We start from the raw sequence: 12,779 nt of genomic DNA on the forward strand, positions 1-12,779 counted from the left end.
AGGACCTGTGGGCCATCGGCTGGTGGTTGTAAATGGGTGGGCCGTGGGTCAGTAGGTTCAGACGAGCGGTGGATGAGATGAGAATCTGTCAAAGTGAGGGTGGGTGAGTGCTCAGGGCAGAGCTGTGGGAAAGAATTTAAGGGGCAGGTGGAGAAAAGGGAGCCGGAGATGGAGTGTACGGAGAAACAGCAGGATCCCGAACCATGAGAGGGGGTGGCCTGGATGCTGAGTGAGGAGAGCATTTCAAGAAGTGGATAATCAACATGCTAAATGCTTCAGAAAGGTTAGGCTGGAAAGTTCTCCCTGGGAATGATTACTAATCAGAGCGGTAGGGAGGGCAGTGGACGGCACGTTCGGAAAGTGGAGATGGCAAGTATCGATTGCTTTCTGAGGACGATTAGAAGGGGAGGAGAGCTGCAGGGTGGCACTTAGAGGTTTATGTAGAGCCATGAAAAGATGGTTTCTTTTTGTTTGGTTCTGAGTTTTGCTTGTTTTTTTTGCTTTTTCTTTTTTTAAGTTGGGAAAGACTTGACCTGTTTATATGATGAAGAGAAGGAGTCGGTGGAGAGCTTAAAGGAAAGGGAGGGCTTGAAGGCCCGAGCAAGGTCTAGGAGAAAACGGTAGGCAAGGGAAGGGAGAGTAGTAGAGACACTTTGATTTGGAGAGATGCTTCCATGAGAAACTGTAGGGTAAATGGGAGTGACGGTGTACTGGAAATCTTTAAATGCCTCTGTCGTTAGAAAGTTCGTTATTCACCATGTACGTCCAGACCTATATCTGCGTGGAACAGCCTGACATCTTTTTCCCGTGTTTACCTTCTAGTTGAGGATCCTCTTTGTAACTTACACCCGCCGAACTTCCTGAGGATCTCAGAGGTGGAAATGAGAGGTTCCGAGGATGCGGCAGCTGGAACAGTGTTACAGCGGCTGATCCAGGAGCAACTGCGCTATGGTACCCCGACTGAGAACATGAACTTGCTGGCCATTCAGCACCAGGCCACAGGGAGTGCAGGACCAGCCCACCCCACAAACAACTTTTCTTCCACGGAAAACCTCACTCAAGAAGACCCACAAATGGTCTACCAGTCGGCACGCCAGGAACCGCAGGGTCAGGAACACCAGGTGGACAACACGGTGATGGAGAAACAGGTGCGGTCCACGCAGCCTCAGCAGAACAACGAGGAACTGCCCACGTATGAGGAGGCCAAAGCGCAGTCCCAGTTCTTCCGGGGGCAGCAGCCGCCGCCGCCGCCGCAGCAGCAGCAGGGGGCTGTGGGTCACGGCTACTACATGGCCGGGGGCGCCAGTCAGAAGGCGCGGACTGAGGGCAGGCCCACGGTGAACCGCGCCAACAGCGGACAGGCACACAAGGACGAGGCGCTGAAGGAGCTCAAGCAGGGCCACGTCCGCTCTCTCAGTGAGAGGATCATGCAGCTGTCATTGGAGAGGAACGGTGCAAAGCAACACCTCCCTGGCCCAGGGACCGGAAAGGGGTTCAAGGCGGGCGGGGGGCCCTCCCCAGCCCAGCCTGCAGCTAAAGTGCTGGACCCCCGAGGTCCTCCACCCGAGTACCCCTTCAAGACCAAGCAAATGATGTCCCCGGTGGGCAAGACCCAGGAGCATGGACTTTTCTACAGTGACCAGCACCCGGGAATGCTCCACGAGATGGTCAAGCCTTACCCTGCTCCCCAGCCTGCGAGGACAGAAGTGGCCGTCCTGAGGTACCAGCCACCCCCAGAGTATGGGGTAACGAGGTGATTATCAAGCCTAGAAGTTTTTTTTTTTTTTAATTAAAAAGAATTCTTTTTTATTGAAGTATAGTTGATGTATATTATATGTTATAGGTGTACAGTATAGTGATTCACAGGTTTTAAAGGTTATACTTCATTTATAGTTATTATAAAATATTGGCTGTATTCCCCATGTTGTACAATATATCCTTGAAGCTTATTTTATACCTAATAGTGTGTACCTCTTAATCCCCTGCCCCTACATTGTCCCTCCCCCCTTCCCTCTCCTCACTGGTAACCACTAGTGTGTTCTTCATACCTGTGAGTCTGCTTCCTTTTTGTTGTAGTCACCAGTTTGTTGTATTTTTTAGATTCCACATGTAAGTGATAACAGACAGTATTTGTCTTTCTCTGTCTGACTTCACTTATTATGATAATCTCTAGGTCCATCCGTGTTGCTGCAAATGGCATTATTTCATTCTTTTTTTTAAAAAATAAATTTATTTATTTATTTACTTATGTTTATTTTTGACTGTATTGGGTCTTCGTTGCTGCACGTGGGCTTTCTCTAGTTGCGGCAAGCGGGGGCTACTCTTTGTTGTGGTGCACGGGCTTCTCATTGCGGTGGCTTCTCTCTTGTTGTGGAGCACGGGCTCTAGGTGGGTGGGCTTCAGTAGTTGTGGCACGAGGGCTCAGTAGTTGTGGCTCACGGGCTCTAGAGCACAGGCTCAGTAGTTGTGGCATACGGGCTTAGTTGCTCCGTGGCATGTGGGATCTTCCCGGACCAGGGCTCGAACCCGTGTCCCCTGCAGTGTCAGGTGGATTCCCAACCACTGTGCCACCAGGGCAGCGCCTATTTCATTCTTCTTTTATGGCTGAGTAATATTCCATTGTATATATATGCCACATCTTTATCCATTGATCAGCTGATGGATACTTGTGTTGCTTCCATATCTTGGCAATTGTAAATAATGCTGCTGTGAACATTGGGGTGCGTGTATCTTTTCAAATTAGTGTTTTTGTTTTTTTCGGATATATACCCAGGAGTGGAATTGCTGGTTCATATGGTAGTTCTATTTTTAGTTTTCTGAGAAACCTCCATACTGTTTTCCATAGTAAGCCTAGTGGTTTAATTCCTGTTTTTAGCACTCATTATTTTCAAGGCGTGTTAGCTTTTTGTCATTGTTTGTTTTCTTGTGCATAATATTTAATAAGCAGCATTTTGCCCGAAATATGCAGAGTGAAACAGAAAAGAGGGCAATTGGGTATTTTCTCCAAATGTGACGGAAGGCAGCGGGGGATTTATGAGTTTAGGGGAGGAGCCTCCATTGCTGGCCATCCTTGGGAGCTCAGCCCAGTGGCCTGGCAGAGCAGCAATTTTCCTGGCTGGCTTTGTGGAGCATGTCCAAACTCCTGGAACATATTATTACCATGGGGGTTTTATAGAGTCTTTCTTCATTGTAGATTTTAAAGGAAAATGTAGTCTGAATTCTAGAACAGAGGAGTTAAAGGGACCATAGAAATCATATAGCCCCACCCCCATATTCAACAGATGAGAAACTAAATTCCCACAGTACTCGACTCTGAGGCAGCTGGAGCAAGGCTCAAGTATCCTGACTGTCAAAATCTTATTCCTCCATTGCCTTAATTCCTCCTCCATCTGTTGATGGATTCAACAACACTTACCGAGTGTGTATTCTGTGCAACCCTGTACCTGGTCCAGAGATAAAGATATGGTTCCTACCGTCAAGGTCCTTCCAGCATCGTCTTGGGGGAAACCAGCATCTTAACAGATCCTCGTGGTGCAGTGTGCTGTTTTAGGATAGAAATATGCAGAGAGCATTAGGGCACCAGAGAGGGTAGTGTGACTCACAGCTGTAGGGCTTAGGGAGAGCTTCACAGAGGAGGTGACATTTGAGTTGGGTCTTGAAGAATAAATAAGAGCTGTGGGGTAGAGGTGAAGTAGCGGTAGGTACTATGTAGGGGAGATGCCGTTTCTTCAGACGAAAAGCTTTGGAGGTTTTGCCGGGCGTGAGCTGCAATAATGCAGAGCACTGGTGGGGTAAGAAGTAGCAGAAGGTGTGTTTGGACAGGGAAGTTGAGACCGGTTGGTGAAGGTCTTTGACTGTCATACTAAAGAGTTCAGAATTTATCCGTAAACAATTAGGAGAACCAGTGTTTTTCAGTAGATACTGTGTTGATGTTTACTAGGCTGACTTCAATGGCAGCGAGGGATGAATTAGAGGAAGGGGATACTGGAGGCCAGGAGGGCCTCAGGGACTGGGTCAATTGTCCAGATAAGACTTGGTGAGGGTGACCTCGGTTTGAGGACATAGGTATAGGGGAGCCTTATATGCTAAGAGAAATAGAATTGATATCATTTAATGATTGATTAGCTGTGGACGTTGAGGAATAATAGGGCAGCTGGAAATAAGGCAATTGGAAAACAAGCTCTCAGGAGAGAAACTGGGTCTGGAGATAGACATTTGGGAATCGCCAGCATTTAGATGTTTCTGAGCTTGCTCTGCTCAGGGAGAGCATGGAGCATGGGAAGAGAAGACAAGTGGCCACTGCCTATCCTGGATATGTCTTCATTCTCACCAAAGGCTTTATTCATCTGTTTCTAAATCAAATGAGCTGAGATTTCCCCGTGCCACCCCCATGGCAGTGTGCAGGGCATACTTTGGCCGTACATCTTGCAAAAAGGGAGTGACTGGGCCTTGGCAGAGAGAGAGAGCTGGCTGATGGGCCTGCCACTTACTTCCCAGCTGCTGACACATTTCCCTGCCTTCGGTGGGGGATGGCAGCTGGGAAGCACTATACCAACCTTTAGGCCCCCGACAGGCAGCAGAACTCAGTGGGCACAGTCTGACCCCACTGGGGAATCAAGATGGGGCCCGGGAGGGCTCTTATTCTTACCCTTTTATGGTTCCTTAAGCCAGGGAGAAATTTAAACTTAAAAACTATCAGGTTTGAAGAAGAAAAATAAATCTTCAGATCTCTGGTTTTTAGAACATTGATTTGTCAGAGCTAAATAATCCATGATGTTTATCCCAGAATCATATCAGAGTCCGGTTTGTGATAGTTCGCATTTGTTTAAGTCAGCCTCTAGATCCTGATAGAAAGTGAAAATATCCCCAGACCAAGTCTCCTTCCTTCTGCCCGGCTTTATTCTTTGTTAAATGGCAACGCATAAAGTGGGTCATTTTGCTTTTTGTCATTTGGCAGTAGATGTGCTGTGAGTGGGAGACACAGCAAGGGGAGGAGGGAAGCCCTTCCTGGAGGGCTACCCGGTTATTGGTGGGCGGTGTCATTTGTCTCAAAGTTATGACATCAAAAAGAAGAAGAAATGTATGAAGGATTTGACCTGATTGCCAGGCTTGACAGCTGGGTCCACATGACACATCAAAATGTCCCAGAAGACGTAACAGACAGGCCATGGAGGCTGGGCCGCAGAGCTACAAGGCGCCTTTGTGAGCCTGGCCATGCCTAGCCAGCATGACTCCAGCAGTGCAACCTTTGGCCGACAGGGTAAACAAAGTTGCGTCCACACCAGCCCTGCTTCAGACACCTTCAGTGTGGCCTGAGCTCCAAGGGTTGGATCTGAAGTTCAGCAGTGTGTGATGTTCAAGTTATCTTTGACCCACGAGAAGAGCAGGGCTCCTTTTAATTTCACTGACACATTCCCTTATGCTTAATGGGTTATCAGTTTGTCATTAATAGTGATGGTTTGGGAAGCTGCAGGCTGTTGGGTCAATACATCACAGACTCTTCTGAGTCAGAGAGACTCAGTAATCTCAGACTCTTCTGAGTCTGACTGAGATTACTGGGTCCACGTCCGGGCCGCGTGCTGCAAAAACGGCCTCAGTATGTTGTGAATGTTCAGTGTTCTGATCCAACCCATCAGCCTGTCGAGACTTCAGTTCTTTTTGCCTAGAGGTGGAAAGGTCCAAAGAGCATAGAGCTTAAGATAAGATGAGGAAGAACTTGGAGTTCTTTTGCCTTCATTACTGAGTCACCATAGCTTACAAATTCTCTCACCTACTCTGATCTGCGAATGATGGGAGATGTGGTGGCTTATGGGCTCCTTTTGTGGGAAACCCCATGGAGAGACCACCAGTCAAGGTGTACTTGACTTGCACACCTTGGCCTTTTTCATGAGCATGCTAGTGAGGCTGGGGAGATGGAGGGACTAGGGCGACCTGGCCCCACTGTGGTGGCTGGTGGGGACCTCCAGGGACCATGAGTGGCCATGGATAGAGACTCTGGTTTTGTTCCTGCCCTTTCTTCCGTTTCCTTCAACCTGAAAGTGGAAATGGATATAAATAAGGACAAGGTGAGAATTGGACAGGTTGTTCTCTGGAGAATTAGGCTTTAAAAAAAATAAAGAAAAGGAAGAATTTTGATATTAACGCTGACACATTTTGTAGAAACAGAGCACTTCTAAGAGTTGTGACTTGGCTTACGCAGTCTGTACCGTTAATGGAAGTGAATGCACGAATGAATACCAGTGGATGATCTGACTTTCATCAAAGCAGTTTGGAGCACAGTTGTCAAATGTATGTTTGTTTTCCAAAGAAATCTGTCCATATTTCCGAAAGTGGAAACTAAAGATGCTAAAAGATTATTTAATCTTACTTTCTTAATACAACCACTGTTAACATTTTTCCTGTACAAATTAATTTTTTCACATGTTGTAATCATAGATTATATTCCGTTTAGTATCTTAGCTCTTTTTAGATAGTATTGTATTACAAGTTTTTTTCTACAATGTTTGTTTTCATAACCATCCTTTCTGTTGCTGCATAATATTTCATAAATTATATCATTTACATCTTTTTCTCTATAAATAGTATAGAGACCATCATCCTGCACATCGAATTTTCCATATTTTGGTTTACTTCTTTAGGCATCATTATTTAGAAATGAAATTATTGGGTAAATTTTAGTTAAATATTTAATGACTTCTGATACCAGATAACTTTATGAAAATATTGTAGTGCCTGTTTCACTGCCCTATGACCAACATTAGTCATTATAATTACAAAACCTTTGCTAATGTAATAGGCAAATTGTGTTAATTTTTAATTTTCATTTGCAATTATTAGCTTGGTTAATTTGGCGGGGGCCGTGTATTTGACTAGTTAGATTGATTTGATTTTGAAAATTGGCCCTTGGTATTTTTGTGTTCATATGATCTGTATATTTTCATGGCTTCAGAATAAACTAAAACCTGTTTTCTCTAATACTTGCTCTGCTTTTCCAGTTTCTGGAACTCCATCTCCACCCTTCTCAGGTAACAATGGAACAGAGGCAGTGGTAGCATAGGCCTCAGGCACGGTGTGGGTCCTCCTCCTACATCTTCAAAACAGTTCTCAGGGATGGATACCCTGAATATCCCCATTTTATGATATGGGGATTTATGATATGATAAAAACGTAGGCTGAGAGAGAGAGGTTACAGTAACTTAGTCACGGGCACCAGATTGGAAGTGCGGGAGCCGGGGTGCAGCCCTGGACCTCTCTGCCACACGGTGCCTCTCCCATGAGTGTAAACACTCGACCACGGCCAAGGATTTCCGGTTTTATTTGGTGTCACTTAGCCGGTGAATTTCTAATCAGATTTATATGTCACACCTGATGTCCAGCCTGTGTTCCGCCCCCCTGGGACCAGGATCCCCTTTCTCCCCAGATACCTCGGAAGACTTAGGAGCACACTGAACCTTGCTGACAGCTGTAGGTTGCGAGCTTCGGCTGTCTTTGGTTTGCTTTCATTTGGAGGTCGGGGACTGTGAAGCAGTATACCAGCGGTATATGGAGTTGTTTGCTTTAGCCTGTGTTTAGCAGAAGGCTTCAGTTATGGAAGATGCTACGTACTCTTTTAGTGATTTTTATGATTTTTTATGTTTCAGGCAGTATGAGAAAAAGACTAAAAATGACTTCTGTCAATGAAAGGCACTCTCTTTCTGCCTGTCCATTACCTTTTCTGCCCTTTATCTTAGCTGAATCTTGCCTTTCAGCATATGGGGTTTGATTTACTAGCTTCCCAGAGGCAGAGGGAAGAGTGGTAACTGTTTATTGATAGTTTATTCATCTATGAATGTATTCATTTTATTCTTGGTGTGTAGATAGATACTATAAAAGCAAGGAGTGGTGGCGTTTGACCCAGCCCTTCTGTCCTGGGCTGATACAAGCATCTTCTTACAAGATGACATCAGAGCCAGCGGTGCCGTGGATCCCCTTCCACAGAGCACATTTGCTCCTTCTCTTCGGAAGCCGGCATCACCACCACCATCCTTCCCATCAGTGCAAGGGGCTCGCGGTTTCCTGCACTAATGGAGGGACCCTATAGTGTGACTGGTCTCCCAAATCGCTCATGTTTTCCTTTAAAAAATGCCCTGTACATTTTCCCCCAGATAAACCTCCTGGTGTGGTTTTATTTAGCATAGAGTCAAAGTTCCTGATGCTCTCTGGGAACATGTCAAAAGACAGTGCAGGGAGGAGGGAGGGAGCAAAGAGGACACAGCCCTGGGGCACATGTGGTGAATTAGAGAGAGAGAAGCCTCTCCCCAAGAACACACATCGATCCAACAGTGCAGCCAGAATGCAGTTTACAACGTGAACAAGCATAAAGATACAGGCTAAAGAGCAGGTCTTACCTCTGGGTGGGCGTGAGGTCTGGAATGTGCTGTAGTACAGGGAAGAGTGTTTGATGGTCCGGTCTTACTCTGAGTTGGAAATGGCTGGAGGAGGAAGGAGGATTTTTGGAGTAAGTGTGTTTGCAAAGTGCTGATTTACAGTTTAGACACCTATGAAAATGAATTGCTATGTGGCATCAAAATGTGAGCTAGACCCAAGGCTATTGGATTAACAACTATGCGTTGCTCTTAACAAAAGTGAGGCCAGGGAGTGTTATTTAAATTCCACCAGCTAGGGCTTCCCTTGTGGCGCAGTGGTTGAGAGTCCGCCTGCCAATGCAGGGGACGTGGGTTCGTGCCCTGGTCCGGGAGGATCTCACGCGCCGCGGAGCGGCTGGGCCTGTGAGCCATGACCGCTGAGCCTGCACGTCCGGAGCCTGTGCTCCGCAACCGGAGAGGCCACAACGGTGAGAGGCCCGCGTATCGCAAAAAATAATAGTAATAATAATAAATTAAAAAAAATAAATTCCACCAGCTAAACATGTGTTTTGAATACCAGCATTAAAACTCAGGAGTTTGTACAATTTTTAAGCTGAATTATGGCTGGATGAGCCAAATAAAATGCCCTGTTTATTGTGAGAAGCAACTCTGCAGTGTGGGAATTTCAAAAGGCTAGGGTCAAGTTCAGGTTACTTTCTCAGGAAATCTAACACAATTCCGGCAGCAATGCATTAAATGAGTGGCTTCTCCAAACAAGGGGATTATCCATACGCATCCTGCATAGCAATCATTTTGATATTAGCTTACCCAAGACCCTAGTCTCAATTTGAACATTTATGAGTCTCGTGTCTGCACCGCCAAAGGGATCCAGGTGGGAAGGCTGTGGGTTTGGGAAAAGAAGATTTGAGGGGTTTTGAGTCCTGGCTCTCCCACTTTGTAGCAAATTGAATAAGTTCTCAGAGACTCAGTTTCCTTATGTGCAACTTGTTACAGCTGATTTTTCCTAAAACTAACTGATTTTCTTCCTTACATAAATGAAACATGTTCATTGTAGAAAATCTAGAAATATAGATAACTCCCACTTCCTCCACTCCCTAAAAAAAAAAAAGGAAGGAAAATAGAAATTACCTGCAGTCCCATTATCCAGCTGTAACCATTGTTAAATACCCCATTCACTGTTGCTTTGAGGGTTAGAAAATTATAAGAAAATACTCTAAGCTGGAAATCTCTAGGTAAATAAGAGGTATTTTTATTGAGTGAGAAGTCTTAAAATTTGAACCTCTTCACAGCCAAGAAGCCCTTTGTTATTTTCATCTCATTGTAAAATTCTTTTATTTTATTTTGTTTACTTTCTCTGATTATTAGAATAACTGCTGATTTTTTGGCTTATCTTTATTTTCTAATTTTTCTCTATTTTCTAATTTTTCTCTAACATATATTACTTAGTGAAATTTTTTTTGAATAGCCATCCGTGTTCATTGTAGAAATTGTATAAAGAACAGAAAAATATGAAGAGTGAAGAAACATCCCTAATTTCATCACCTAGAGATAGTCATTCTGACCTTTTGTCATAGTTCCTTCTAGTCATTTTTCTGTATATTATCTTTTACTCAGGTGAAATGCTAATATGTATCATATCTTGAGAATTTTAAAGAATCTTTGCTTAGAGGCTCAGTAAACATTCATTGAACTGAATTGTTAATGTTGATAAATGGAAAACAGTTGTTTTGATTTTACTTCTCTACTAATAAGTTTGCTTTAGGAAATGTATTTAGCTGTTTGCATTTTCTCTTCTGAATTACTTGATCATATCCTTCATCTGTTTATCCATTGATGTTTCTTTTCCTGTTGTGTTTTGGACAATTTTTGTCAGTCACACAAGCCATATTTATTAAATGTTAGCATGATGGCCTAACTGTAGATAAATATATAGTTTAATACATTGAATATAGCCTGCTGATCACCGTTGATGCTTGGGGATCTGGGGACAGTAGAGTGGGGACTGCTAGTCTGTTTGCATGAATTGTTTTGTTGCTCACTGATTTCTGGAATTATCTCCAAAATGAGGCCTTTTGGTGTTCATGCAATGTGGACTAGAGCAGTGCTCAACAATAGAAATATAATGTGAGGAGGGAAAGAAGGGGTGGGATAAATTGGGAGATTGGGATTGACACATACACACTACTATATATAAGATAGATAACCAATAAGGACCTACTGTGTAGCACAGGGAACTCTTCTCAATACTCTGTAATCACCTATATGGGAAAAGAATCTAAAAGAATCAGTGTATAACTGATTCACTTTGCTGTACAGCAGAAACGAACACAACACTGTAAATCAAGTACACACCAATAAAAATTAAAAAAAAATAAAATGGCTAAATTAAAAAAAAATAAAGATATTGACATCCTTAAAAGAAGTGTAATCTGGGTCACATATCTAATTAAAATTTTTCCTACAGTCACATTTTTAAAAAGTTAAAAGAAACAGGTGAAATTAATTAAAAAACATGTTTTAGTTAACCCATTTTTAAAAATTGAAGTATAGTTGATTTACAGTGTTGTGTTAGTTTCTGCTGTACAGCAAAGTGATTCAGTTATACATACATATATACATTGTTTAAAAATATTTTTTTCTATTATGGTTTATCACAGGATATTGAATATAGTTCCCTGTACTATACAGTAGGACCTTGTTGTTTACCTATTTTATATATAGTAGTTTGTATCTGCTAATTCCAAACTCCTAATTTATCCCTCCCTGCCTTCCCCTTTGGTAACCGTTTGTTTTCTATGTCTGAGTCTATTTCTGTTTTTTGTCAATAAGTTCATTTGTATCATTTTATAAGATTCCAGATACAAGTGATGTCATATGATATTTGTCTGACTTACTTCACTTAGTATGATAATCTCTAGGTCCATCCATATTGCTGCAAATGGCATTATTTCTTTCTTTTTTATGGCTGAGTAATATTCCATTGTGCTTATATACCACATCTTCTTTATCCATTCATCTGTCAACGGACACTTAGGTTGCTTCCATATTTTGGCTATTGTAAATAGTGCTGCTATGAACATTGGGGTGCATGTGTCTTTTCCAAATATATGCCCAGGAGTAGAATTGCTGGATCATATGGTAACTCTAGTTGTAGTTTTTTAAGGAACCTCCATACAGTTAGTTAATCCATTTAAAAACATATTTTTAGATACATGTTTTAGTTAACCCATTATATGCAAAATATTATGATTTCAACAGGTAATCAACATAAAAATCTATTAATGAGATGTTTTACATTTTTTGTACTGTCGTCAAACTTTGATGTGCCTTTTACACTTCCTGCACATCTCAGTTCAGATGAGTCACGTTTCAGGTGTTCAGTAACCACGTGTGCTTTGTGGCTACTATTTTGGACAGCACAGGTCTAGAAGAAAGTGAGAATCTGTGTTCAAGAGAGAGTATCCCGACGTGTACAGGCATCACCTTTATACCCTTGTTCTGCATTGCACTGCAAGCAAATAGTTCAGAAATGGAAGATTCTAGGGTGCTAGCATTTGCTTTTATTCCTTGTTGAAGCTTTAGTGTTAGGGACTGGGATTCTCAACACATAGTGTTTGAAGAGGAAGCGACACCCAAGGGTGCATTTGTCCCTTGCCTTTCTCCTAACACCCGTTAGCAGTGTGTGATAATAGCAGAGGCTAGCAGTTATTAAGTATCAATAGTTTCCTAATGATAGACACTATGTGCAGTGCTTTACATGCATTATCTCATTTAATTCTCACAACAACTCTTGAGGTAGATACTGTTATCATCGCCATTTAAAGGTGACGAAGAAGTTAAAAACTTGCCCGTGGTTACTTGGCTGGAAGGAAGCAGAAGCAGGGAAAAGAGACCCCATATTAAGGAACAGTGCTCTCCTGTACCAACATGGGGCAAAAGCCCTGGTGTGGTGGGAGTATGCGGGTTCCAACCCCCAGTTCATAGCCCATTGTTTTGCTTTATAAAGACTGAGATCTCTGGTTTGTGATCCTCTGAGCCTTAGTTTGCATACTTTAAAAACAGAATAATAATATATGGTGTGAGAGCAGGGAATGCCCAAGCTTGTGAGAATGAAATGACAGTGGATGTAAAGTGCTATTCATGGCACATTTAGTACAGGTATAATGTAAACACATACATTTAAACAAGCTTATTTATGAAGCCTTACTGTATGCAGAGAGAAGCAAATGGATGTTGATTAGCTGTCTCCAATGACCTCGTTTCCCCAGTCCAAATAACATTGGCACTCCAGTTTTGAGCTGCATTTTGTGACCACTCAATACATGAGAACGGCAGTGACTTGGAGCTATGTTATTATATTGGCAATGTCATGATTGGAGATTCTACCTATGTGATCCAGAACAAATCTAAATA

The 12,779-nt window shown here is 43.0% G+C and overlaps 1 protein-coding gene across 2 annotated transcripts in view; it reads left to right on the forward strand.

Moving 5' to 3' along the window:
• Positions 1 to 12,779, forward strand: part of AMOTL1 (angiomotin like 1) — a 133,040-nt gene that overhangs the window by 62,544 nt on the left and 57,717 nt on the right. For both annotated transcript variants that reach the window (XM_030883738.2, XM_030883743.3), the window contains exon 3: positions 823 to 1,753. In XM_030883738.2, coding sequence (XP_030739598.2) covers positions 823 to 1,753 — 931 coding nt within the window. The remainder of the gene's footprint in view (positions 1 to 822; positions 1,754 to 12,779) is intronic.

This window comes from Globicephala melas, chromosome 8, assembly GCF_963455315.2.
Source record: "Globicephala melas chromosome 8, mGloMel1.2, whole genome shotgun sequence".
Taxonomy (NCBI): Eukaryota; Metazoa; Chordata; class Mammalia; order Artiodactyla; family Delphinidae; genus Globicephala; species Globicephala melas.